Here is a 26,302-nt window from a genome sequence, read left to right on the forward strand (position 1 = left end):
TGTGTGTGTGTGTGTGTAGAGGGTGGGGAGAGAAAAGACTGGGGAGATACAAAATAACACAATTTTAAAAGAGTTAAATGCTACATTATGTACACATATACATTTTGTAAGATATATGAGGTCCTTAGACATATTAAAAACTTTGATAAATAAGAAGATTTTTTGTCTTTAGGAAAAGACATAGTTGTCTGATCAGGTGAATCAAAAGAAAAATTCAAACATCTGAGGCTATATCCTGAGAGGAATACCAGTCCATCCTCTCAACTGCCTATGTGGTACAAATAGTTACTATCAATTAACAGACCACAATCATTGACTATACTAAGACCCAAACACTTTGAAAAGGTCAAGTTGAAGAAAGGGTAATCTCCCTCCCTCCAATTAGGTTTCATTTGGGGGAAGATGTGGTGATAGTTAAATAAAAGAAATGGCAGGAAAGTGCTACTCTCAGCTGCTTTTGCTGTCATACACCAGGGGCTGAGAACCAACTCCAAGATGCTCTTTCACCAGATCTAGAAACTGAGTTTTCTAACGTGGGTCATACAGTTTCTTTGAAAAGGCAGCAGACAATATAATTCAGGAAAAGATCTTTAGTAACTAGGATTATATATAATTAGTAAAAATACTAGGACTATACATGAGTAAAAATAAATGAGGACCTCATTTATCAGGATTCTTAAGGTTCCTAAAAAAGTTTACTCCTTATCAATAACCAAGTTCTGAATTCTTTCTTATATAAATTAAATTTTAATTTTTAATGACTGCCAGTCAGACAATAAACCCCTCAAGGCTCTTTACTAATCAGCCAGCTAACCACTAAGTGAGAAAGGTATAAGACAGTGCTTAATTTACAGGAATTGACTAGGTAGCCTGAAAAACAAAATAGGCATGTAACATGGAAATCATACAGGGCAGTGAAACGCTTGCTAAGCACCAGAAAACAATGAGTGTGAGACCCTCCGAGGAATGTGGTTCACAGAAGTCTCCAGAGTACACTTGGGAACTTACCTATATGTCATGAAGCATAAGAGGGACTTCACATGTAGACAATAAAATTTGCAAAGCTAGTCCATTAAGTCTATTGCAACTAGAATAAGGCAATAGGGGGTCTAATCTAATACTAAGGAATACCAAGGTTTACCAGAGTCTGGAAAGCAATAGTACTCCAGAGAATTCCACAAAAATTCTAAAATGTCCACAAAAATTTGAAAATGGGCATGGATTATAAAATCTTAAACTCATGGCCTGTAAAATTTTAAACCAGTGATTAGTCTTTACAGTCAACCTCAAATTTGGAATGTTCTATGAGGTCCTTTTGAAGATGCTAAGTCACATTGCTATCCCCTGCCTCTGAATATTCATCTATGTTATTCTGTGGCATAGTGTCATGCATTTTAAATGTTCTTTTTATATTTCTTGTAAACCATGTTATCTTATCTGCTCAGCTTCAGAAGCCCTCTTCTCCCATTCCATGATTTTATTGGAATTGTCTAAACCCATTCCTATATCCATACCCACTGCAATAGGAAATCCTTGAGTATATCAACTATCAACAGTAACACTGATCATGCCACTCACATTATAGTATCTCAGCAAAAGAGAGTTCCTGCAGTATTGTGGGGTGGCTATTTATTTTTATCTATTTAACAAAATTTCCCAATCTCCTTTCAAAATAAAACCTTTACAATTTTAGTTATTACTTTTTGTTGACGTATGATAAAATGACAGAAGAGATAGTACTAAGTTGAAAAGATTTCAATTTAATCCTAAACTTACTACCCTAGAATTTCCACTTTACTCAAGGTATAAAATTTACAATTAAATTCCACTTTTACCTTTCCTGGACAACCAAGAAATATATACAGCATAACTAATTTGAAATATGCAGTCAACAAACTTAAGTGTTTCATAAGTAATCCAGCAGCGTAAATCAGGCCAGGCTGTCTTCCATCTTACTGGTGTCCAAGTACACACTGTCATCCCACAGTGGTCAAGCAGCCTTAACTTAGATGGGTATCATGTCACACAAGGTTCTGAATCTTTCCCTTTTCTCTCTCTCTTATCTACAAGATCATATAACATCACTGAAGAAAAAGAAAAATAATGGTTGGTAATGATTTCATTCTGGTCTATAAGTACCATTTGTAATTCCCTAGGTATTTATCCTTTATTTTACATTAATTTCCTAAGTAGTTCATATACTTCTCATTTTAAAGGCATTAATACAGGATTTATAAATATTTTGTTAAAAAATTCTAGTAAAACGGTGATGAAAGAAAGAATAGAAGCTTTGAATAAGAACACAGATGTGACTATGTTCTATTATTGTACAGTGTTAGGCCTGCCCTTACCTATAGAAGCAAGCTTTAGAATAGAGATCTAGTCAAGGCCTCTTAGTTTAAAACGCTGTAGATGACTGGCCCTCTGTTTTCTTTTTGCTCATATTTACATTTGAATTATTCTTTCATGTATGAAATTATTAATATGAAATATATATTTCAGGTATAATAAAAATCATGGCTTATAATGAAAACTATTGATTTAGGAGATATAAGTCCCATTATTAAGTTATACTCTGGATAAATAATCTATCTATATGAAAAGAGTGATTTCTACAAGACTTTTACAACCATTAAGTTTCAAATCTTCTATCATTTCAATATCCTTCAAATTCAATCACTTTTCTCCATCCTTACTGCTACTACTAGCCCAAACAAGTAATAGCCCAAAAAGTATCTTGCTGTAAAGCCTTCTCCCTGGTCTCTATATTTATCTCCCTTCCTCATTCTGCAGCCAATCATTTACCCAAAATACAAATCTATGCAATGTCTTCAGTGGTTCCTAATGCCTTTGGGTTAAGTCCAAAATTCCTCACAAATTTTCCCTGAATTACAACAGTGTTTTGAAGAAAAGAACAACAATTTAACACCACCTAAATGTCAAGTGATTTTTTTTCTTAGGCTTTCTTATTTTGATCTTTTGATCTCTCTTGCTCTTTCTGTCACATATAGGTACATATATGTATATGCTATTGGCAGTATGACAATTCTTTTACCCAATTTCTTTGTGAATCATGAATTATCATTTCTTCTCTCACTTTCCTTGTAGCCTACTATGCATTCAGCCCTTTTGTGTCATCTCTATGTGGTTAATCTCTTCTATTCCTTCCTCTTTAACTTTATTCCTAGTTCTAATCAATTCATTCCTGAAAGAGATATAACCTCTTAACTAATTTCCCTACCACGACAACCCACTCCAAGTTAAGTTTCCAAAGTCTCTTTTCTTCATTTATTCTCTGCTTAGACTTTACTTCCCCCGCCCCACCACCAAATATAAAGTTCAAGCATCTTTATTAGGCATCTAAGATACTTCACTATTTAAAGCCTACTTTTTTTTTTTTTTTTTTAGTTTTAGATGGACACAATACCTTTATTTATCTTTATGTGGTACTGAGGATTGAACTAGTGCTTCACGCATGCTAGGCGAGCACTCTACTGCTGAGCCATAACCCCAGCTCTCAGATCCTACTTTTTAAAACCTAAATTCCACACATAAACCAGCACTTGAATAAGACAATTTTATGTCCTGCCTGTTTATTCCCATTGTGGCACCTTTTCTCAAACTGTGCCTCTGAGTAAAATGACCTTTCTAGGATCCTGCATATTCAAATTCCACATATCCTGCAGGACCTAATCAAATCCTACCTCCTTTATAAAGTCTTCCCTACAAGAGCCTTGGAATAAAATATAAACATTATATATTTTAAACATTTTAACATTCTGTGATTTTTCAACAGAATTTTCCAGTAGTACACTTTAAATTAAATAAACAAATCCCAAACAGGATAGAAACAGAAAACATCATATTTCACCTTACCAAAAAACAAACAAAAAAAAAAAAAAGAGAAAGAAAGAAAAAGAAAAAATAGAGAGAAAAAAAACTGGCTGAAACTTCTGAGACAACACACATATTCCATTTCCCTTAGAGAATTTATACCTTAATATTATATAAAAATTGTTTACCTTTTTTCCATATCCTTTATTTTAATAAACATACACTTTATCAAATAATATAGTATTACCAAGGATAAAATTTCTATACATTGTTAGATAATTAAGGTTAGGATTCATTTGAGCTCTGACTTCCTAATTTAATCATTGTGCATTTCAGTAATCTAGGGAAGTTGATAAATATACAAAACTAGAGTCAGAATTGCCTGACAAGCAAGAGCAAGATTGTCGGCATTTTTCCCAAGTGATTAACATTTAAAACTCATTAAATGATTTTCTAACAGCAGATCTTTTAAGTCATTTTCAAAGAAAATCATAAAACACTTAGATACACTAATAGTGTACAAATTAACATGCTGAAATATTCTACTATGATAGATATAATCCATTTATTTATTTTGTTTATTTATTTATTTGGGGGCAGTAACAGGAATTAAGCCCAGGAGCACTTAGTCACTGAGCCACATCCCCAGCCCTTTTATCTTTTTTATTTTGAAACAGGTTCTTGCTGAGTTGCTTAGGGCCTCGATAAATTGCTAAGGGTGGCTTTCAACTTTCAATCCTCCTGCCTCAGCCTCCCAAACCATGGGATTATAGGTGTGCACCACCACACCTGCATAACTCATTTTTAAATGCTCACATATGGCCGGGTACAGTGGCACACGCCTATAATTCCAGTGGTTCAGGAGGCTGAGGCAGGAGGATTGAGAGTTCAAAGCCAGCCTTAGCAAACAACTCAGGGAGAACCTGTCTCTAAATAAAATATAAAATAGGGCTGAGGAAGTGGCTCAGTAGCCAAGTGCCCCCCGAGTTCAATCTCTGGGATCCTACCCCCGCAAAAAAAAAAAAAAATTAATTTTAAAGCATGCTAATCCAAATGTAGTAATTTAGTAGAAAACCATTATGATATTTCTCAAATATTAGCCTTCCCTTTCCCATCTGTGCTCAAATGAATCATTTAATGACTGTCTATAAACAAGTAACTGAGTTTCTAAGATATAATATAGTTTATTATACCTTAAGATCTTGTCTTGTGGCCAGAAGTTCAGATTCCTTCCCATAGAAATCAGATTGAAGTTGTTTTAGATTTTCTTGACATTTTTCGTAGGTGTTCTGTAACACTGATATTTTCTCTTTCTCTGCTGCAAGTTCCTGGGCTGCCTGCGCTGACTGCTGCTGTAGTTTATTCTCAAGCTCTGTCTGAAACATATAGTAGTTATTTGAAACAGTATGCATATTAAATTCATAAAATGAAATTCATACAACTAAGATTTCTTTTTTTTTTAAAAGAGAGAGAGAGAGAGGAGGGAGAGAGAGAGAGAGAGAGAGAGAGAGAGAGAGAGAATTTTTTTAATATTTATTTTTTAGTTCTCGGCGGACACAACATCTTTGTTGGTATGTGGTGCTGAGGATCGAACCCGGGCCGCAAGCATGCCAGGCGAGCGCGCTACCACTTGAGCCACATCCCCAGCCCAACTAAGATTTCTAAAAATAGGCTAACTGCATTTGTGACCTAAAATTTTACTTCAATAAAAAGTAATTTACGGTACACTTCTAAACTCAATTACAAAATCCAACAAGTCCCAATTTTTAAAAATCAAAAAAGACACAGGCTGCAGTGTAGTGGTCCAGTGCATGCGTAGCATGTGGGAGGTCCTGGGTTTGATCCCCAGCACCACAAAAAAGTTAGGTAAATAAATAAACTTTAAAACCATAAAATGTAAAACTGATTAAACAAAGGAAAAATGGATTTAACTAGGAAGTAGTATCAGGTCTCAGAAGAAAGAGTAACAACTACATTCTGATGGAGGATATAGTGCTGGATGCCTCAGATAATATATTTTAAGGTTAAGCTAAAAGAAACCTACATGAAAGAAATTAAGAAACCATTATTGGTGTTGTATTGAAGTTATGTTTTTTCTACTACTTGGAAATTCAAAAATAACTTAGGAAATTTCTGCAGGTCATCTTTATTAATATCAAAGCAGAAAAAAATCTCATAAAGATCAAAACATCTCTAAAATCAACTTCTTTTCAGTCTTTAAGAATATTTGGGGGGCTGGGGATGTGGCTCAAGTGGTAGCACGCTCGCCTGGCATGTGTGAGGCACGGGTTCAATCCTCAGCACCACATACAAAGATGTTGTGTAGGCCGAAAACTAAAAAATAAAAAAAAAATTCTCTTTCTCTCTCTCTCTCTCTCTCTCTCTCTCTCTCTCTCTCTCTCTCTCTCTCTCTCTCTCTTTAAAAAAAATTTAAAAAAAGAATATTTGGTAGATACTGAGTACAGTGACCCACACCTGTAATCCCAGTGAGGTGACAGGCTGAGGATGGCAAGTTTGAGGGCAACCTCAGCAATTTAGCAAGATACTGTCTAAAAAAGAGCTAAGGGTATAGCTGGATTCAATCCCTAGGGGAAAAAAAAAGGACACAGATATGTACAACTTATGACAATTAAAATATACAAATATATGTATAAAATGAAAAATAAGCACTTAAATAAATACACGACTTATCATAGAAGCAGAGAACAGTTGAGTGATCACTAGAGGCTAGGAAAGATAAACAGGGTTAGAGGAGGGAGGATAGAGATTGGACAGGCAGGAGGACTAAGTTCTAGTGTTCTATAGCACAGTAGGGCGACTACAATTTGCAACAATTTATTAAAAAACTAGAAGAAAGGAGTTTGAAGAAATGATAAATATTTAAGGAGACAGAAATATTAATTTGATCATTTAAATATCATCATATTCATGTATGGAATCACCATATTGTACCCCATAAATATGTACAGTTGTTATGTGTCAATTAAAAATTCAACAAAATAAATATACTACTTTAACAAAATGGCTATTGAAGTCATCAGTGTTCCCCATGTTCCGAAATCCAATAGTCTTATCCTTGTCCACATTTTACTTGACCTCTCTCTTAGCATTAATTGATAGAGTTAATTATATCCCATTCTAAAAGCATTTTCTTCAACCTGGTTTCCAGAGTATACTGTGTTTGGGGTTCTTTTACCATATTGGTCATGCCTTCTCAAAATCTTTTACTCATCCCTTTTCTTCTGCTAGATCTCTATGTTGTTGAACCCCAAAGTTGTGGTCGTTGTGAAACATAACCCTTTGGAATTAAAAGCACCAAACTGTTATAATTTGCGAACTGAACTACCTGATACTAAGAATGGAGGCTGAGAGGCTGCCCCCACCCCAGGCCCTAATGGGCACTTGAGATGGTGACATACTTCTGATTAACACAGCCTAACTATATGAATATATGTAGAATTCCTGCCTTTTGTTTCCCTGTGCCTCCTTTCCTCTTACAAAAGCTTTCTGTGCCTCTGAGTCCTTGAAGATGGAGATTTGAGGAAGAAAAAGTTCTCCTCTATATTCCTCAAGACTAGCTTTGAATAAAATCTATTTTCTCTTGGCAACCTGTCTTGTGAGTTATAGTGGAGCACAATGATCAATAAAGTTTTTCCTTCCCAGCTACAATTAGCTCTCTATTATTCTATGTACTCTCTCTCCTTTGACAATCTCAAACAGACCCAAGTCTTTAAGTACCTTTTATTTATAAGTAACTCCCAAAATTATGTTCCAGCTCTAACTCTCCATCTAAACTCTGGGCTCTTATATACAAGCACCTTCCTGACCTCTCCATCTGAATGATCCATAGATATCTATCTCAACTAGGACACTTGATTTCTCACAGCAACCCTACATATCCAAAGGCTGTGGCTGGGGCTGGGGCTGGGGCTGGGGCTGTAGCTCAGTGGCAGAGTACTTGCCTTGCACGTGTGAGGCACTGGGTTTGATCCTCAGCACCACATTAAAAAATAAATAAACAAATAAAATAAAGGCATGCTGTCCATCTACAATTACAAAAAAAAAAAAAAAAAAAAAAAACCATTTTTAAAGCTACTACCAACTATCCATGAACACAGACCCAAATATAGAGTTATCCCTGATTTCCCTTTCCATTACCTCTCATCATCTAACCTAGCAGAAAGTCTCAATAAATCAACTTCTAAAATGTATTCCTAAATCATTCATTTCTAACACTTTAGTTCACATCATCTTTTACTATCTAGATTATTGCAAGTATTTCAGTGCTTTCCTCGCTTGCTCCTTTATTTCCATTCAGTCAAATCACATAACAAAAAACTCAATAAGCTAAATTTAAATTCAGATCTACCTAGCTCTAAAATTTATTGTACCATGATGCTACACTGATCCTCAACAAACACAAACTGTTTCAGCCTGACAAAGATTCTCCAGTTGGTTACTCTAAATTCCAAGTCTAATTTATGAAGACTATGAATCTAGCACTCCCCAAAAGTTCAAAAGGCTGCTGCCCTCCTCAAAGTTAAGAAATAGATTCCTTATTCTAGCACTCATGTATTAATATAAAAGTCAATATATTTAATTCAAAAATCAGAAAGAAATTTTATCTAATAACTTAATGAAAACAAAAACATGTTAAAATAGCTATATTTTTAAAAAAATTCACTGTTATAATGCTATAAAAACAAATTTCTAACAAAAAAAGAAAAAAAAAAACTTCTCAGGAAGTACTTAGGAATATGAAGCTAGAAGATTTTGAAAAACAAAAAAGACCTAAGATATCTAAGATGCAATAAATATGCACACTGTGGTAATTACACCCTGACTTCTGATTATCTGTGATAATAAAATTTGTCTACTCTTGCTTATATTACTAGAAAATTATTCTGTTGTAAAGTTCCATAAGAGCTACAAAAACACTGATCAAAATAAAATGGAAAATCACAGTTTTTAAATTTGTATTCTTTTTACTCTAACAGTATGACAGCCAACTCTTAATGGCATGACATTTAGTTTATTCTCCATACTAGGGAGTTTATGTCTCTCTTCTCCAAGACCAATTCATATATTTAAGACACAGGGGAAAGCTCTAAGTACTAAGACATATTTAAGAATGAAAAAGAGATGCTTAACAATAAATTGTGCATTTCTTATTGGAAATGGAAACCATTATGAAATTATTTAAAATATCAAATATGTCATGTGAAATCTCATACTACTGATTTTTGTTCTTTATTACTTTTTCTTAATAAAGATGATTTGTTTTGAATTCCCTTAAATTTTTCTTATACGCTAGGAATGTGACTTATGTAATTGTCTTGACATTAATTGGTAGTTATGTTATTTTACAAAAAGGCAGTTTCATGTCTATCAGACAAGTGATTAGTACCAGAATTTAAAGGAGGAATTATCTGATAACATGGTTATGGTGAATGGAAATCCAGACTTAGAGATTTACTCATATAATCAAATGTAATAACTTAGAAAAATTGGAGCATATATCAACTTTCCTGTGCTGCAACTCATCTGTGTTAATCACGTTATCTTAGTTGCCTACTTTTTCCTTCCTATAAAAAGTAAACAAATTTCTTATCAATACCTTCTGAGAATGAGCAATTTTAACTTCTCCTTGAAGTGCTTCAATTTGCTTTTTCTTTTGTTCAGTTGATTGCTTTAGTTCGTTTATGTTCCCCTGAAGCTGCTGCTCCTCTTTTTCCTTTTGTTTTAAAGTATTTTGGGCCTGTATGACTTCTCCCTTAGTAGAATTGAGTTCCAATTTCAACTGATGAGAAGTCTAGAAGAAAATGAAATATCTGATATTCATTTATTCATTAAAAGACATTTACTGAGTTCTTACTACATGTTGTACATTCCTCTAGGTAGAAATAGTACTGAGTCTGTTGGCCACAAATAATTAGTAATTAACAAAAGAGAACTATTCCTGCCTTCATGTTGTTTTTACAACTGATGCTTTTCACTTATATGGCATGTAAGATTAATTTTCTTTAATTCTGTCTATTTTTTTTGATGAAACTAAAATGTATTTTTAACAATTATTTCAGTATCTATCTAATGATATTAAATTAAACTGTGTAAAGGTAAAATTTCTAAGCTGCAAAATCCTGAGTTAAAGTTAAAGTTAAAGTGTAAAAGACTAGGGCATTGTAAAGCTTCTAGATTGCAAGGCCTGGGCTAAAAAGTAAAAGACCATTGTTAGAATTTAAATAGTCTATTGTTACAATTTCCCCTGCTATCCCCGGAACCTGTAATCTCTGTGAAGTTGTTAGAACAATGCAAGAGCTGCCCAGTAAATATCTCCATTGATTCCCTGGTTGTTTAATAGCTAAGGGTTCCAGGTAGCATGGCGCGTAAAGCATATAGGCCCCAGAACCAATCAGTTTGAATGTGTACCCCACTTAGAAGTGACCAATCACCCCTGCCCAAACTGTTCCCGCCAATGAATGGACTAATCATGTATTGGAATTGTTGTTCAATTTTCCCGCGCCTCATGATGATTTGTTCTGATGTATGTAAAGCCCCCCACCCTCTCCAAAAAGTGTACTTAAGCTCTGCTTGACCTCTGCTCTGGGCTCTGGGCTGCTCTCCCTTCTTGAGTGAGCACAGAGCCCCAACGCATTGGAACGGATCCCTAATAAAAATCCCCCTTGCCATTGCATGAAGCTAGTCTCGTGTGGTCTTTCCTTCTCCGACGTTTTGCCGGACCCTTACAACTGTACAACAGTTCTTTAGAGACCTGGGGCATATTTTGCTACTACTTTGTTTTTATAATCCACTAGGATGTTTCTGTTCAAAATTAGATATTATGTAGAAGTCATCCTGAAGATCTTGTGCAGTCAAGCTGAGCTATTACTATTTTCTACTTTTCCAGACACAGCTGTATTTTCATGTTTTACGCATACTTTTTTAAGAACCAGGAATCACCTTTGGGCATTTAGCCATATTCAAAGTTACTTTTGAAAAAGTTTCAGTGCTATATACAGATGCGCCAGTTTATCTCCAGTGTAGAGCCTAATATTTTTGTTCAAAATAGAAATCAGTATAACAATAAGGATTATATAGTGATAACCAATAATAAAACAATAACTAATATATGAACACTTACTTTGTTATAATCAGCATTCTCTGTACTTCAAATATATTAACCCATTTCTCTTTTTTAATTTTTTTATTTGCTCTAATTAGTTATAACATGACAGTAGAATGCATTTTGACACATCATACTTAAATGGAGCATAACTTCTCATTCTTCTGATTGTACACGATGTAGAGTTACATAGGTCATGTAATCATATATGCACAGAAAGTAATAATGTCTGATTCATTCTATTATCATTCCTACCCCCATAGCCCCTGGCCTCCCTTCACTCCCCTTTGTTTAATTCAAAGTACCTCTATTCTCTGCCCTCCCCCACTTACTGTGAATTAGCATCCACATATCATAGGATACATTTGGCCTTTGATCCTTTGGGATAGGCTTATTTCACTTAGCATAATATTCTCAAGTTCCATTCATTTACTGTAACCCATTTATTTTTAACAATAACTTCATGACATAGATTTTATTATATTTGGCCCCACTTTATTATTAAGTGCAGTTTCATTCTCTAAGTTGTCAAACATGAAAAATTTGCATAGCTAATAAATGGCATAGCCTGGATATAAATTTGGACAATTTTGATTCACAGTTTAGACACAAAACCACTATTATTTCACCATTTACACGGCTAGCAATCTATAAAGCAAATACCTTCTATCAATTAAAAAACAAAATACACTAATATCACACATTCGTCAGGACCACAAATTATCAAATCAGATTTTCTAGAAAGCTGCATACTTGACTCCAGCTGCTAAAAGGTATTTCTTCAAAGAGTAACAACTAAACTTTACGCCCATTTATTTACTCATTTGCTTGTGTGTTTAGCTAGAGAACAACAGAAGCATTAACCATAGAAATATCTCGACCATTACCTAATCATTATCAATATATCATTAATATGAATTTTCATGAAACAAATACTTCTTAAAAAGTCATTTCTATGGAAAGTCTATTAAGAATTTTTTTAGCCAAAATAATGTTTCTTAACCTAAATTATCTAACTATAACTATCATTAATTGACCCAATTTTCTACTTTTATGAATTACATTTCTTTATTTTGGTCTCTTATTTTAAATAGCTTAAATTTTTTCAGTGATATGTAGAACACAAATATTAATTTTAAAATTTACCTCCTTCTCCTTTTCAAGTGACTTTTTCAATTCATTTTGTTCCTTTAGTGTGCTTTCTGTTTGTACTTGAAGTTGATGTTTTAATTCTTTGCAAGTTTTTTCCTAAAAAGGGAGAAACTATATTACACAGAAAATATTTGTAATGACCTTAAATAGTCTGTTTTATAAGCTTAGTAAGATACATATAAGAAAGTAACCTAAAAGCATGGGACGGGCTTATCCATTCCCATGATAAAAACAGGTGAATATAATAGGAGTAAAGGGGAAGAAACAACATGCTTAGAGTTTCTAGCAGCAACTAATAGTCACAATAAAATAATTTAGAGAATATTTTAGAACACTTTGGAAACCACATTTTACAATGCTTATAATTAGTTTTTCCATTTTTAAAGTAGAACAATGTGTTTTAAGAAAATGGAAACAAGAAAGTTTTAAAAATAAAATGTTAAACCAATAAATTAAGAAATAATCACATGGGATGGGAGATATAGTCAACAGTAAATTAAGCAAAAAAAAAAAAGTACATTTAAAATAAGATATCACTTTTACCTAAGGAAATAAATGTAAACAACTAACCAAATCTAATATGGCAGCTTTTCCTTTCTGATTCTCCTTTTCAAATTCACTTTTGGAGTTTTTCAAAGAATCAGAAACTTTTGATAATTTCTCTTTCACTGTAGAAAGCTCTGTCATTAGAGTTTCTTTCTCCATCTTCACTTCTTTCAATTCTGTTACTGTTGCTTGAATTCTGTTATTCAATTCCTTGTGCTGCATCTTTGCATCTTGATTTAACTTTTCAATTTCTTGTTTCAGGATCATTTTTTCTTCTTCCTTCTTGGTAATCATTTGCTTAATATTTTCAAGGGCTTCAGATTTTTTCTGTAGATCCAATTTTGTAGTGGATACACTGGACATTTAAGAAAAAATTTTTTTTAAATAATGCATACTGCACTCTTCAAACTTAATCATAAATAATTACTAAGCTCTTAAGTTTTCTTGTATATAGTTCATAAATAAAAATAATTTAATTTCATAAAATTGCACAACTGAAAAATGCCTTAAAACATCTGACCAAATCATTTAGCAGATGTAGAAGATTTCCCCTAGTTAAATAACTAAGTAGTAAAATCAAAACCCTTTAAGCCTCCTGACTTAATTCAGTCTTGTCTACCACAATAGATCCTCAAAACAAACTGCATATTGCAGACTTTATAGGGTTTACAAAAACAGAAAGGTTTTCCATGCAGCCTAAAGCACCTAATTCAGTGTGTCAGTTCCTAGGCACATAGGAAAATTTGCCTCCTTTCTTGAAAACATAAAATATAAGATGGGTTTGATAGGTCTTAAACATCAAAATAGTTATTACAGAGAAAAAATTAAAAGAAATATTTTATTTCAAAAACAGAAAACAAATGACTTATTTAACCCTACATACAACCTGGCTGATTACATGAGTGATTTGTTATCATTTGTCCTCTAATATAGCCTTTATATACCAGAATGAATAAGCTACAAGAATGAATCAGTGAAGATATAAACTACAGCCTTTTATGTAATCTAAAAAGACATGAAATCATGCATATTACACATTAAAAAAACACATACATATTAAAAATCAACCATTTTAAAAGTCAAAACTAGATGCAAAATAAAAATTTCTAGAAAGCATACTCTTTCCAATGTAATCAGTATAAATTTAAAACTAGCATAAATTCAGTAATATGCTAAAGTAAAGTTGTTTAAAGACATACTAGTCACATATTTCAAGTTGGGTATTAATATAATAACAGAACTGTATTTGTATCTTGAAACTTGCTAACTCTTAGTCTCAGAAATATGCTTTTACTCTCTTTAAAAAAAAAAAAAACAACCCTAGAAAAGATGGTGAAAGTTATCAGGTTCATAGGACACAGTAACTCCCTGATATTTAAAGGTCTAAACAGAAAAGGCATTAAACTCTTATTATACCATTTAACACATTATGTCTTATCATCCCATATATGACACCAATAAAAGCTTAAATTGAGCAAATTTACAGTTGTCCTATTAAATTTACAGGTTTTTTAAGTGTACATCAGAGTAGTATGCTGGCTTGATCTACAGCACCAAAAAAAAAAAAAAATCTGAAAACAACCCTAAAATTAGGACTACATATATTTATTTACTATGCCATATAACTTTCCCCCAAATAATTAGAAATCATAAGATTATTTAGCCCAAAAATGGCAAAACAAAAATAAAGCCTTACATAGTCACCGTAAAACTTTTTATAAAACGTAATAATCAAAGTTATAAATAAACAAATACACAATTCATAGTCAGAAATTTTAACATGCCTTACTCAAAAATTAACAGAATAGGGGGGAGAAGGGACGACTATTAAGGATAGAGAACAACAACATTACCAACTACCTCATTTAATTGCTACTTATAAAACACTATACCTAACAATACATATGTCCACATTCCTTCACTACAAGGTAGAATTAGTCTTTTGCTCAGCTTGTCTTCCTTGATGTTAATGTTGAGTTTGGTCATGTCATCAGATCTTCAGTGAACATATTATTCACCAGAATTTTGATGGATAAAAATCAGTTCTTCCCCATTCGTTTGATTGAATGTTTTCATGGGAGGGCTTGTGACTAGTCACATATAAGTAGAATTTTTTTTTTTTTAAGAGAGAGTGAGAGAGGAGAGAGGAGAGAGGAGAGAGAGAGAGAGAGAGAATTTTTAATATTTATTTATTTTTTCTTAATTCTCGGCGGACACAACATCTTTGTTGGTATGTGGTGCTGAGGATCGAACCCGGGCCGCACGCATACCAGGCGAGCGCGCTACCGCTTGAGCCACATCCCCAGCCCTATAAGTAGAATTTGTCTTTAAACTCCAAATAGGCCTGTCTGTCTGAGTTGATGGACTTGAATAGTGTCAAATGTTTGAGGGCTGTTGATCTTTCCAATAGTAAAAGTGGAGATGAAGAGCCAGGGGAAAATGTCTTTCAGGGAGATGAAACAAACCCATCAGAGTCGATGATGATTAAGTTGTTTCACGCTTTCATGGGATTGAGATGTAGTAGGGAAACTTTTTTGTTCTCATATCTAGTAAATCAGGTTCTGATCATTTCAGTTGGAGGATATAGAGATATGTTTTGCCTTAAGTGTAGTTTATAGTGCCTGGTTATTTGGGGAGTATACCTGCTCCTTTATGTTACTTACTGAGCGGTTCATCATCATCTCAATCACAAGTCTACTAAGATAACCTCTAAGTTGCTTCTTATGTTCTTCCTCAAGGCCCCAGCAGGCCCATTAATCTTTCTATTTCCTTTTTTTTTTTTTTGTCCTAATCTCATATTTCAGAAATCACTCATAGACTCCCACATCATATCAAGGTAGGAAAATCTTGAAGACTAAGATCTTTATCACCTTTATATTTTATGCAAATATTCCTTTTCTAGGGTCCTTTCTGTTCTTATTTAATGTAAACACTTCTGGGGTTTGAATAAACCCCACCAAAAAGCACAGGGCTTAGCCACCAAGTTCCACTTTCCCAGGGCTCACCTATATTTGGGCACTTAATCCTTTCCTCCAACACTCATCTTCTTTTTTTTTTTTAAATTAACTTTAAAAAAAATTGCTCTAATTAATGCCAGTACTCATCTTACAATGTATTTTTGCTATTCTGAAGTTTTATGTATTTTCTACATTTCTTCTTTGATATATTCCTTACTTTCCAAAGGTTTGGGACTTTTTTGCAGTTGTTGTTCTGTTTGGAGCTTTTCCAGATATGTTGTTGTTATTGATTTCTAATTCAATTGTTGCAGAATATATGCTTGGTAAAATTTAAACTTTTGAAATTAAGTCTTATGTAAGGCCCAATGTATGGCTTATCTTAGGTAATTTTCTATGTGGACATATGTATTGTTAGGTATGGTGTTTTATAAGTAGCAATTAAATGAGGTAGTTGGTAATGTTGTTATTCTCTATCCTTAATAGTCGTCCCTCCTCCCCCCATTCTGTTAATTTTTGAGTAAGGCATGTTAAAATTTCTGACTATGAATTGTGTATTTGTTTATTTATAACTTTGATTATTACGTTTTATAAAAAGTTTTACGGTGACTATGTAAGGCTTTATTTTTGTTTTGCCATTTTTGGGCTAAATAATCTTATGATTTCTAATTATTTGGGGGAAAGTTATATGGCTATATGGGATGTTCCCAGAACCACACACCCACTTCAGCCCCCAGAAAGAGCTGAAATTTCATCTAACAATTATTATAGATCCTAATACAGTCTAAACTAATCTCCCCTGATACTTATTGCTGCCATAAGCCCATTGACCACATTAGTGCAAATTATAAAAAAAAAAAAAGGCATCATTCAAGATAATTTCTTCCATGTTGAAAAACTGTCACACTAATTTTATTAGAATAAGACATGGAACTGCAGAAATCTGACATCGAACATTGAGAAATAAAAAGGTTGGAGGAGCTGAAAAGAAGAAAGAGACACTACAAAATGTGGACAGCCATAGGAAAACTTTCATATTAAAAAGCTATTTTTTACAAAAAGGGAAAGCACTTGACCCATGCCTTCCCTACAAAAGTAACATGAGGGCAATGGATGAACACTGCCAAAACTGGTGCAAACTGTGTAACTCCGCCTCTAGTCCAGCCCTTAGCAACTATCTCTATAAATACTGACATCCATAGCAAGAGGTTGCTGTCTCCTCCTCTCCAGCTGACCCTCATTCTCCCTTGAAAGTGTACCTTTGCTTTTCCCCCAAAGCTTCTTACCCTTGAGAGAGCCCACTCTCTTGAGTGTGTCTCAAAATAAACCTTTGGGTCTCAAAAAAGGTGTATGAGGGAGGGGCAGCCTTAACCTAAAGTAAGCCAAAGGAAAGCATAATAGAGAAGATAAAAATTAATAAATAAAAATAAAATCAATTATATCTAATAATTCTAGTGATATATCCAGTAAAGATCTCAGAGTGTGACCAAAATCAACATTAACATAACTTTTTTATAAAAGTCTGATAAAAGTGACAAATCTCTAATTAAATTGATCAAGAAAAAAAGAGAAATTACTACTATTAAGTACAAAAAAGGGATATTATTATACATCTTACAGGCATTAAAAATAGACTACTATACCAATAAATTTGAAGTTTGAATGAAATGGACAAATTCTTTGAAAGATGCAAATAACCAAAAGTGTCTCAAGAAAAATAAATAAATTTTAAATTCAGAATAGCCCTCTATTCATTGAATACATTGAATCCCCAATTTCACACCCAGCTGGTTAATTAGTGAATTCTACCAAACATTTATGAAATAAATAATGCCCACCTCAAATAATTCTCTCAGAAAGTTTGGGAGGAAAGAATACTTCTTAATTCCTTTTTTATGATCAGTATAACTATAATACCAAAACCTGATAATGATATTTTTAAAAAAATATTACAAACTAATAGGCTTCATGAATGCATGAAAAATTCTTAACAAAGTACAGTTGTCTTTTATTATCCATTGAAATTGGTTTCAGGTCCCCTTTCAAAATACTAAAATTTGCAGATGCTCAAGTTCTTTATATGTAAAGTGGTGTAGTATTTGCATATAACCTATGCACATCCTCCAGTATACTTTATCTTCAGATGGCTTAAAATAGGTAATATCATGTAAAGACTATGTAAATAGTTGTTATGTTATATTGTTTAGAGAATAATGACAAGGTGGAAACACGTCTGTACATGTTCAACACAGATAAAACTTTTTTCTCTGAATATTTTCAATTCTCAGTTAAATATACTGAAGTGGAACCAGATATGGAGGACCAACTGTTTTATCAATCAAAAAATAATATATTGAAAGGATAATACAGTATGGTCAATGGAATTTATTCCAGAAAAACAAGATTGGTTTAATATGAGGAAATCAATTCACTAAAGAGAATAAAGGAGAAACATATAATCATACGAATAGACGCAGGAAAAAAAGTTAATAGAACACAGGCATAATTTTTTTAAAAGTTTAAGCAAAAATAGATATACAGAGGAATGTTTATAAAAGGAATGTACAGAATACCAGTAGCTAACCTCAAACTTGGTAAAACATTATTTCCTAAGATTGTAACAGTGCAGGAATGTCTGTTATTACAATTTATATTCAAAATTGTACTGGAAGTCCCAGCCAACAGTAAATCAAGAAAAAGACTTTATTAAAAAAAAAAAAAAAAAAAGCAGGAAGGAAGAAGGCAAATTATCTCTATTCAGAGGTAGCAACATTTTTCTAGTTTTTTTTTTTTTTTAAAAAAGTCTCTCTTGGTGTGGTAGAGCAGGCCTGTAATCCCAGTGGCTCATGAGGCTGAGAAGCAGGAGGATAGTAAGTTCAAAACCAGCCTCAGTAAGTGAGGCCCTAAACAATTTAGCTAGGCCCTATCTCTAAAATATAAAAAGGGCTGGAGATGTGGCTCAGTATTCAAGCGCTCCTGAGTTCAATTCCGGGTAGCAAAACAAAACAAAAAACAATTCAAGGATTCTACAAAATAATGAATAAAACTATAAAGTAAATTTAACAAGGTTAAAGGATAGAGACATTTAGTGTATTAAAAAATGCATTTTATAGTAGCCACAAGCAAGTATGAAACTAATTTTTTATAAAATTAATTTAAAATATCACTGAAAAATACATAAACCTCAGTAATAAATTTAACAAAAGATGTGCAATATCCCTTTTAAAAAAATGCTACCAAGAGAAATTAAAAATAGTAGATAAATATATAACATCTTTGTGAATTAGAATATTCAGTATTGTTAAAATGTCAATTCTCCCCAAATTGACTTATAGTTTCAGTGCAATGCCAATCAAAACCCAACAGCTTTATTTATAGAAATGGATGAGTTAATATGAAAATTTATATGGAAAACCAATGTAGAAGAGTCAAAACAATCTTTAGAAGGAATACAGATAGATAACTGATATGAGATTTACCATAAAACTAAAAAAAAAAAAAAGTAGATTATCAACATAGAATGGTACTACTGGTGTCAATATACATAGAGACACATAGATTAGCAGATCAGCATAAAAGAATAAAGGCCACAAATGTAAGATAAATTGCTTTTGACAAAGATGACAAATCACTTAATAGGTGGAAAGTTTTTTTTTAATTTTTATTTTTTCCAACAAACGGTACTTGAACAATTTTATAATATATGGGAAAAAAAGTTATCCTGGATCCCCTCCCTCAGATCTTCATACAAAAATAAATTTAAGGTAGATCCCTGACCTAAATGTAAAGACAAAATCTATAAAACTTCTAAAAAATAAATAAATAAAACTAGGACAATTTTTCATAAATTCTAGGGATGAGCAAATGTTTCTTAGAACACAAACAAAAAATAAAAGAAAAAATGACAAATTGAATTTGACCAAAATTTTATACTTCTATTCTTTGAAAGATACCATATTTAAAATAACAACAACAAAAAGAACTAAAGATAAGCCAATGACTAGGAGAAAATGCTTTATTATATACCCATCTGTCTGTCAAAAGATTTGCATTTCAAATATACAAATAACTCCAAGGAAAGAAGTTGGAGAAGGGGCACCAAAACACAGAAAGAAATAATTCTGGTCTTCTGTAGCACAGTAGGGTAACTGGTTATAATGATTTATAATACATTTCAAAATAACAGAAATATATGAAAGTTCCCAGCACATAGAAATGTTTTAATATTTGAGGACATGGAAGCGCTTATTACTCTGATCTGTTCATACACATTGTATGCATGTATGGAATTATCATAATGCACATGCTCTTAAAGATGTACAGCTATTATGTCTCAATAAAAATATTAATAATAAAAAAGAACTCCAAGAAGTCAATAACAAAAAGACCCTAATAGGAAAATTTAAATAGCTAAAATAATTTAACAGACAAGTTAAAACATTTGAAAGGCTATTAAGAGCCTCATAAGAGAAACACATGCCTGTAATCCCAGAGGCTTGGGAGGCTGAGGCAAGTTCAAAGCTAGCTTCAGCAACTTAGTGAGGCCCAAAGCATTTAGCAAGACCCTGTCTCAAAATTATAAAAGAAATAAATAAAACACAAAGGGCTGGCAATGTGGCTCAGTGATTAAGCATTCCTGATTTCAATCCCTGGTATACACACACACACACACAACACAAAAACCCACAATGAGATCCCATTTCACACTCAGCAGATGGCCAAAATTAATAGTACTGATAATACCAAATATCAGTAAGGATATGAAGCAACTGCAACATTTCTAGTAGGAGTATAAAATGGTACAACCACTTTTGGAAAACTTTTGGCAATTTTATATACTTTTTAAACACACTTTCCCTACCATGACCCAGCAGTTTCACAAAAATTACTTTTATGAGAATATTTATAGCATCTTTCTTCATAATAGCTAAAAACTAGAAATAATTCCAAAATACCTATTACCAAGAAAATAAACAAATTATAGTAGATTTAGTGGAATAATAGTAATAGATAAAAAGAATGAATTCATTCGACTACATGGGTGAATTTTAAAAAGCAGAACACTAAGTAAAAAAGAGCCAGTCACAAAAAGAATATACTATATGATCGTACTTATATGAAATTCAAAAATAAAATTAATCTATAGAGACTAAAATAGAACTGTGATTTTCTACAGAGAAAATGTAAGGTATTGACTAGAAGTGAAGCCAGATTTAAAAACAGGGAGTTAGTGTAGCTAGGTAAATCTGATAGAGAAAATAGAGCCCATTTGAGTCCAGGAAATTGGAAACAGCCCCTGGGAGAATGGAATGTTCACATCTCCAAAACCCTTTGATACTACCCCTCCCCAAAAAGTCGTTAATTAAGCAACTCCTGAGCAGACAAGGAGCTGCTAATCAATGCCCCCTGGGCTGCTGCTCCCCTTCTGCCTGGCACTCCACTTAGAGCTTTCCAGCCCACATGCTCAACCCCTGGCCATTTCCCCCCAGTCATGCAGGATGAGGGGAAATGAACAAGACACAGGAGAGGAATGCAGGAGAACTAGGGAAACTTTAGACATATAAAAGGGACAGGACTGCCTCATCCCATGGATTCTGCCTTTGGATCTCCTTCTTCCACCCAGGAGAAGTCTGTTTTACTATCCTTTAATAAAGCTTCTTACTTTCTCCTCTACTCTTGCCTGGGAGGGCTTCTCTGGTATTATACTTCAACATTTGAGGAAGCAGGACTCAAGGTAACTGGTAACCACAGGCAGTATCAGAGGATATATGAAGAAACTTCAGAAGTGATAAAAATGTTTCATATTGGGGTGGATTGGAGGAAGCACAGTTACACAGAGCATACATTTATTAAAACTCAAATTGTATATGTAAAATTCTGTGTGTTTAAGTGTGTACATTTTACCTCAATAATAAAATTTAAAAGAATGTGGACTGATTCTGGTCTTTCCCTTATGCTCAATAACATAGACAATCTGCCAAAATGCATCACAAAGCTAAAAGAAAATCATTTATTATAAGAAATGATCCATTCCTTAACTTGGCACAGTACTTCAAAGCAGAAGCCTGACTGCTCTTGGGTGGTGCACATAAATATCCCTATATTTTACACTTTGATATTAATATATTCAAACTGACAAGAACTCAAACAATTGCTCAATAAAAATAGGTATCATATTATCATTGAAAAGAGACAATCTGGCACAAATTTTATAAAATTAAGTTTTTAGCCCTTTTTTTTTAGTGACATTAACTTTAACCACATTATGATGGTTTAATTTTTCTTTCACATTAACATCAATTTATGGTTCTGGGGATTGAACCCAGGGAATTATGCATGCAAAGCAAGCGCTCTATCAAATATATCCCCAGTCCCAGCAAAATTGAAATCTTAAGGAAATTTTAATATTTAATTTATAATCCTCTCCTCTCCCTTAATTTATAAATAGGGGGTTTAACTTACATTTCTTTCTCTGCTTCAAGTTGTTTACTCAATTCTGTAATTCTAAGCTCCAAATCTGTGTTCAGCTGCCTTTGCTGTTGAAGATCATGCAAAGCTTGCTCCTTGCTTGCTTTAACATCAAGAGTATCAGCTTCTAGTTTCTATGGAAGAGGAAGAAATACAGCAGTCACTTTAATGTTGAACATTATCAATCTACTATTACTGTAATATTTTGCTTAGATTCAAATTGGTATTGACATAACACACAAAAATATTACAATAAACATTCTGAAACCATTACTGAGTAAGGAGTTTATTTATTTTATAATCTTTTTTAGGATCTAGTGTATACTTTATACACAATAAGCAATTACTAAGTGTTTACTTTTAAAATCAATTCTGAAGAAGAGAACAAACTTAAACATTTATTACTAGAGTAAAAGTGGTTAATGTAAATTGAAAAAAATTCAGTAACAGGTCACTGATGTACCTACTTAAAATACATTATCTTAATAGTCACAGTTTAAAACACTGAAATAACTATATGATATTTAAAATTAAAATGGAGTTGTCATATAGTCCTCCTCATTAACACCCACTGACCCAAAATATAAAGCCAATTTAGTTCATGATTTTGCTTTATTATCTCTTGACTTAGATATTATTGTTCTTCAGAATGTAGTATGCATTTCATCATACACATATAATTACATGTGTATTTTTACAAATTTACAAAATAAAACACTAAACACAAGTTTGGATATCTATAAGTACTACATTTCTTACATAGTCATAATAATTTTGCAAACTTAAATATTTTATAAACTGATTGGTACCTATGGCTCTTAATGCCTGTATTAAAATATTCACAAAAGATCTTCAATGTCATAAATTAATTCTACAGCAATATTTATGTGAAACATACAGAATACCTCCTAAACTAATAACAAAATGTCAAAGAGCTGATGATCACAACAGACACTCTCAGTTCTAAATAACAACTATTTTTTAAAAGGTACCCAAATAGAATTATTAGATACTTTTCAGTAAAATTGTATTTCCATTCTTTTCAACCATAACTAAAGTGATGTGCTATTACTACTATCATGGGTCATAAAGAAAAGAAAAAGGAACAAAAGAACCCACAAACAGAATTATAAATATCATTTCCTTGCATATATACATATCCATATCTTTTTTTTTCTTTTTTTTTTCTTTTATTGATTATTTAAAGCATTACATAGCTCACGATATATCATCTTTCATACATTTGACTCAAATTGTGTTTTGAACTCCCATTTTCACCCCAAATACAGATTGCAGAATCACATCTGTTACATATTCACATTTTTACATAATGCCATATTAGTGACTGTTGTATTCTGCTACCTTTCCTATCCCCTACTATCCCCCCTCCCCTCCCCTCCCCTCCCATCTTCCCTCTCTACCTCCCCTGCTGTTGTTCAATTCTCTCCCTTTTTTTCCCTCCCCCTTGCCCCTCATAACCTCTTATAATTCTATGTATCATTGAAGGTCTCCTACTATTTTCATGTGATTCTATAATCACATACACAACTCACCTGATTATGTAAGTAGAAGTAATATATATGTGTACACACACACCAGATATATACATACACACATACATACACATGCCCATATAGAGTGTAACTTGAGAAATTTTTGTTTAACTGATAATAGTTCTAGTTTAAAGGACAAAAGACTCAGATCAAATCCTTCTTTGATATGTCCAATGACTTCATCTCTTAGTAAATCAACACCTTCACTTGGTATTGTGTTAAAGATTCAGTTTAGCATGGCTTACATGTATTATTAGATTAGAAGCAAAATCCAAAGTTTACAAATGCAAAGTTTAAAAAGAAAAAAAGTCTACCATATCTGAAATATTACATTAGAGTAGGAAAGGAAAATGGAAAAATGAAGGTATAAAAGAAACTTTACAACAACAAAATTTGATAAATTCCTTATAATTATACAGTAGATCCCTGTATTATCCCTGTTGGTTATTTCTCAGAAACAGTTAATAAGTTATAAGGAAATCAGTATGTATATTAATTGTCACTTATAAAAGCCACCCACTAATAAAGGAATTAAAAATAAAGATAGAAATGAATTTATGAATGTCAAAATGAATCCCATTATTATGTATAACTATAATATACTAATAAAAATACATGCCAAAACACAAAAAATAAAAGTAAAGATGGAATTCAAAATTAAAACATGAAAAATTATAATTTTTTGAAATTATATAACACAACTTCACCTTTCTTTCTTAAATAAAAATCTTTGATTCCATGTAGGTCATAAGATTCCAACACCACTGAATAGAAAATACGACTAAATTCAACTTCTTTTATACACACCTTAATTTGGCCTTCTAGCTCTTCAATTTTTTGTTCTAAAGACATATGTTTCTCTTTATATTCTTTAAGATGACTTTCCAGCTGAATGCAGTGTTCTTGCTTATCCTGTAACTTTATAGTGACCTGATCCAACTGAGAGGTGATCTTATTCAACTCCTACAGAGAAGCACAATTGATGAAAACTTTGGTAAGGTTTACTACATTGTAGCGCCCAGATATTCAGTCAAATCAAAATTGAAAACTAATTTTATTGAAGAAAAATCTGGAGTCAGACTCCAGATAACAATTTAACAGAAACTATCTTGATCCACCAATATAAAGGACCTGAATTGAATGTGCATAGAGCGAGATACTTTATATATATAACAGTTAAATAACTTTTTGTTGTTTGATTGTGGTTCTGGGGATCCAAAATAGGACTTTTCCATGCTAGGCAAGCATTCTACCACTGAGTACACAGCCAGCCCTGTGAAATAATCTTCTGATATTTTTGTAGAAAGTGATCTTAGGAGCTAAAACATCATAATATTAAAGAGGCTAGTAATAAAAATCAGTTTCATATTACAAATAAATGTTTTAAAATATTCAAATGCTATTTTAAAATATAATATTTTGAAAATATTACAGTGATTACATCTAGTATGTTGCTTCAATTCATTTGAAACACCCAATTGCACAGAGAGAACAAAATAAAAATTACTAATAAATCTACTACCCAGGGGTAATCACTGTTAATGTTTCATAACTTTCTTTCCAGTCTTTTCTACATGATAATTTATATATCTTTATGTATTTTTAAAATAAAAATAGGATCTCACTTTACATTATTTCAGTCTCAAGTGTCTTTACAAAACAATGCATCATAAAACTTTCTGATATTATTTTCTAAAATATTGTACCCAACTGCATGAATTTCCATTTTATTGATAGTTTATTGCTTAGCTAAGTCTCCTGCATTAAATTCTAGGATTGCTACTAAATTTTCTCCATATTAACAGAGATGCAAATAGAATCTTTAAACCTATGATTATTCCCTTAGAATGAAAAAAGTGATCTAAAGAATAGATCACTTGAAATATATTGCCAAATAACTCCCTCTCCCTTCCCCCTTCTAAAAGGTTGAACTAATGTGTTCTATCAGCAGCAGTGTACTAAAGTGACTTGTTCTTCACACCATCTCTGATCCTTCCACTAGTAATACATACTTTTCCTCTACACAGGTAACTGTACTCCATTATTGTTTCAATTTGTAACTGATTCTTAATAAACTTGAATATTTCCTAATACAGTTTTGAAGATATACACAATTTGAGAAGGCCTTAATTGAAATGCTTAGAACCGGGCTGGGGCTGTAGCTCTGCAGTAGAGAGCCCACCTCGCACGTGTGAGACACTGGGTTCGACCCTCGGCACCAAATACAAATAAATATATTGTGTCCAACTACAACTAAAAAAATATTTTTTAAAAAATGAAATGCTTGGACCCATCAGTGTTTGATATTTCAGATTTTTATTTTGGAGTATCTGCATAGACCTTTACAGGTTGAGCACCACTAATCAGAAATCCAAAATTCTAAATATTTCAAACTCTATTAAGTCAGAACTCAATAAATTTTGGATTTTACAACACTTGGGACTTCAGATTTTTGTATTAACAATACTAAGCCTGTATTTTCTTGTAGGTTCACTTATTTCCCATGTAAACAGTGTTTTAAACAATTAGGTTATTATCCCTTCATCAGGCATATTCCATAAAATGTTTTGTCTTTTTGCTATTTGCTTTAGAATTTGGGTAATAATATTTCACAATAAATTTTAGAGTTTTATGTGGTCATTCTTATATTTTTGCCATTTTACTTTCTGATC

At 32.6% G+C, this 26,302-nt stretch overlaps 1 protein-coding gene across 2 annotated transcripts in view; it reads right to left on the reverse strand.

The window, feature by feature from the left end:
* Positions 1-26,302, reverse strand: part of EEA1 (early endosome antigen 1) — a 137,257-nt gene that overhangs the window by 10,407 nt on the left and 100,548 nt on the right. For both annotated transcript variants that reach the window (XM_081309177.1, XM_081309176.1), the window contains exons 17-22: positions 24,438-24,593; positions 22,072-22,211; positions 12,680-13,010; positions 12,104-12,205; positions 9,452-9,646; positions 5,028-5,210 (exon numbers count right to left, since the gene is read on the reverse strand). In XM_081309177.1, coding sequence (XP_081165303.1) covers positions 5,028-5,210; positions 9,452-9,646; positions 12,104-12,205; positions 12,680-13,010; positions 22,072-22,211; positions 24,438-24,593 — 1,107 coding nt within the window. The remainder of the gene's footprint in view (positions 1-5,027; positions 5,211-9,451; positions 9,647-12,103; positions 12,206-12,679; positions 13,011-22,071; positions 22,212-24,437; positions 24,594-26,302) is intronic.

This window comes from Spermophilus citellus (assembly GCF_964194105.1).
Source record: "Spermophilus citellus genome assembly, chromosome: 10".
NCBI lineage: Eukaryota > Metazoa > Chordata > Mammalia > Rodentia > Sciuridae > Spermophilus > Spermophilus citellus.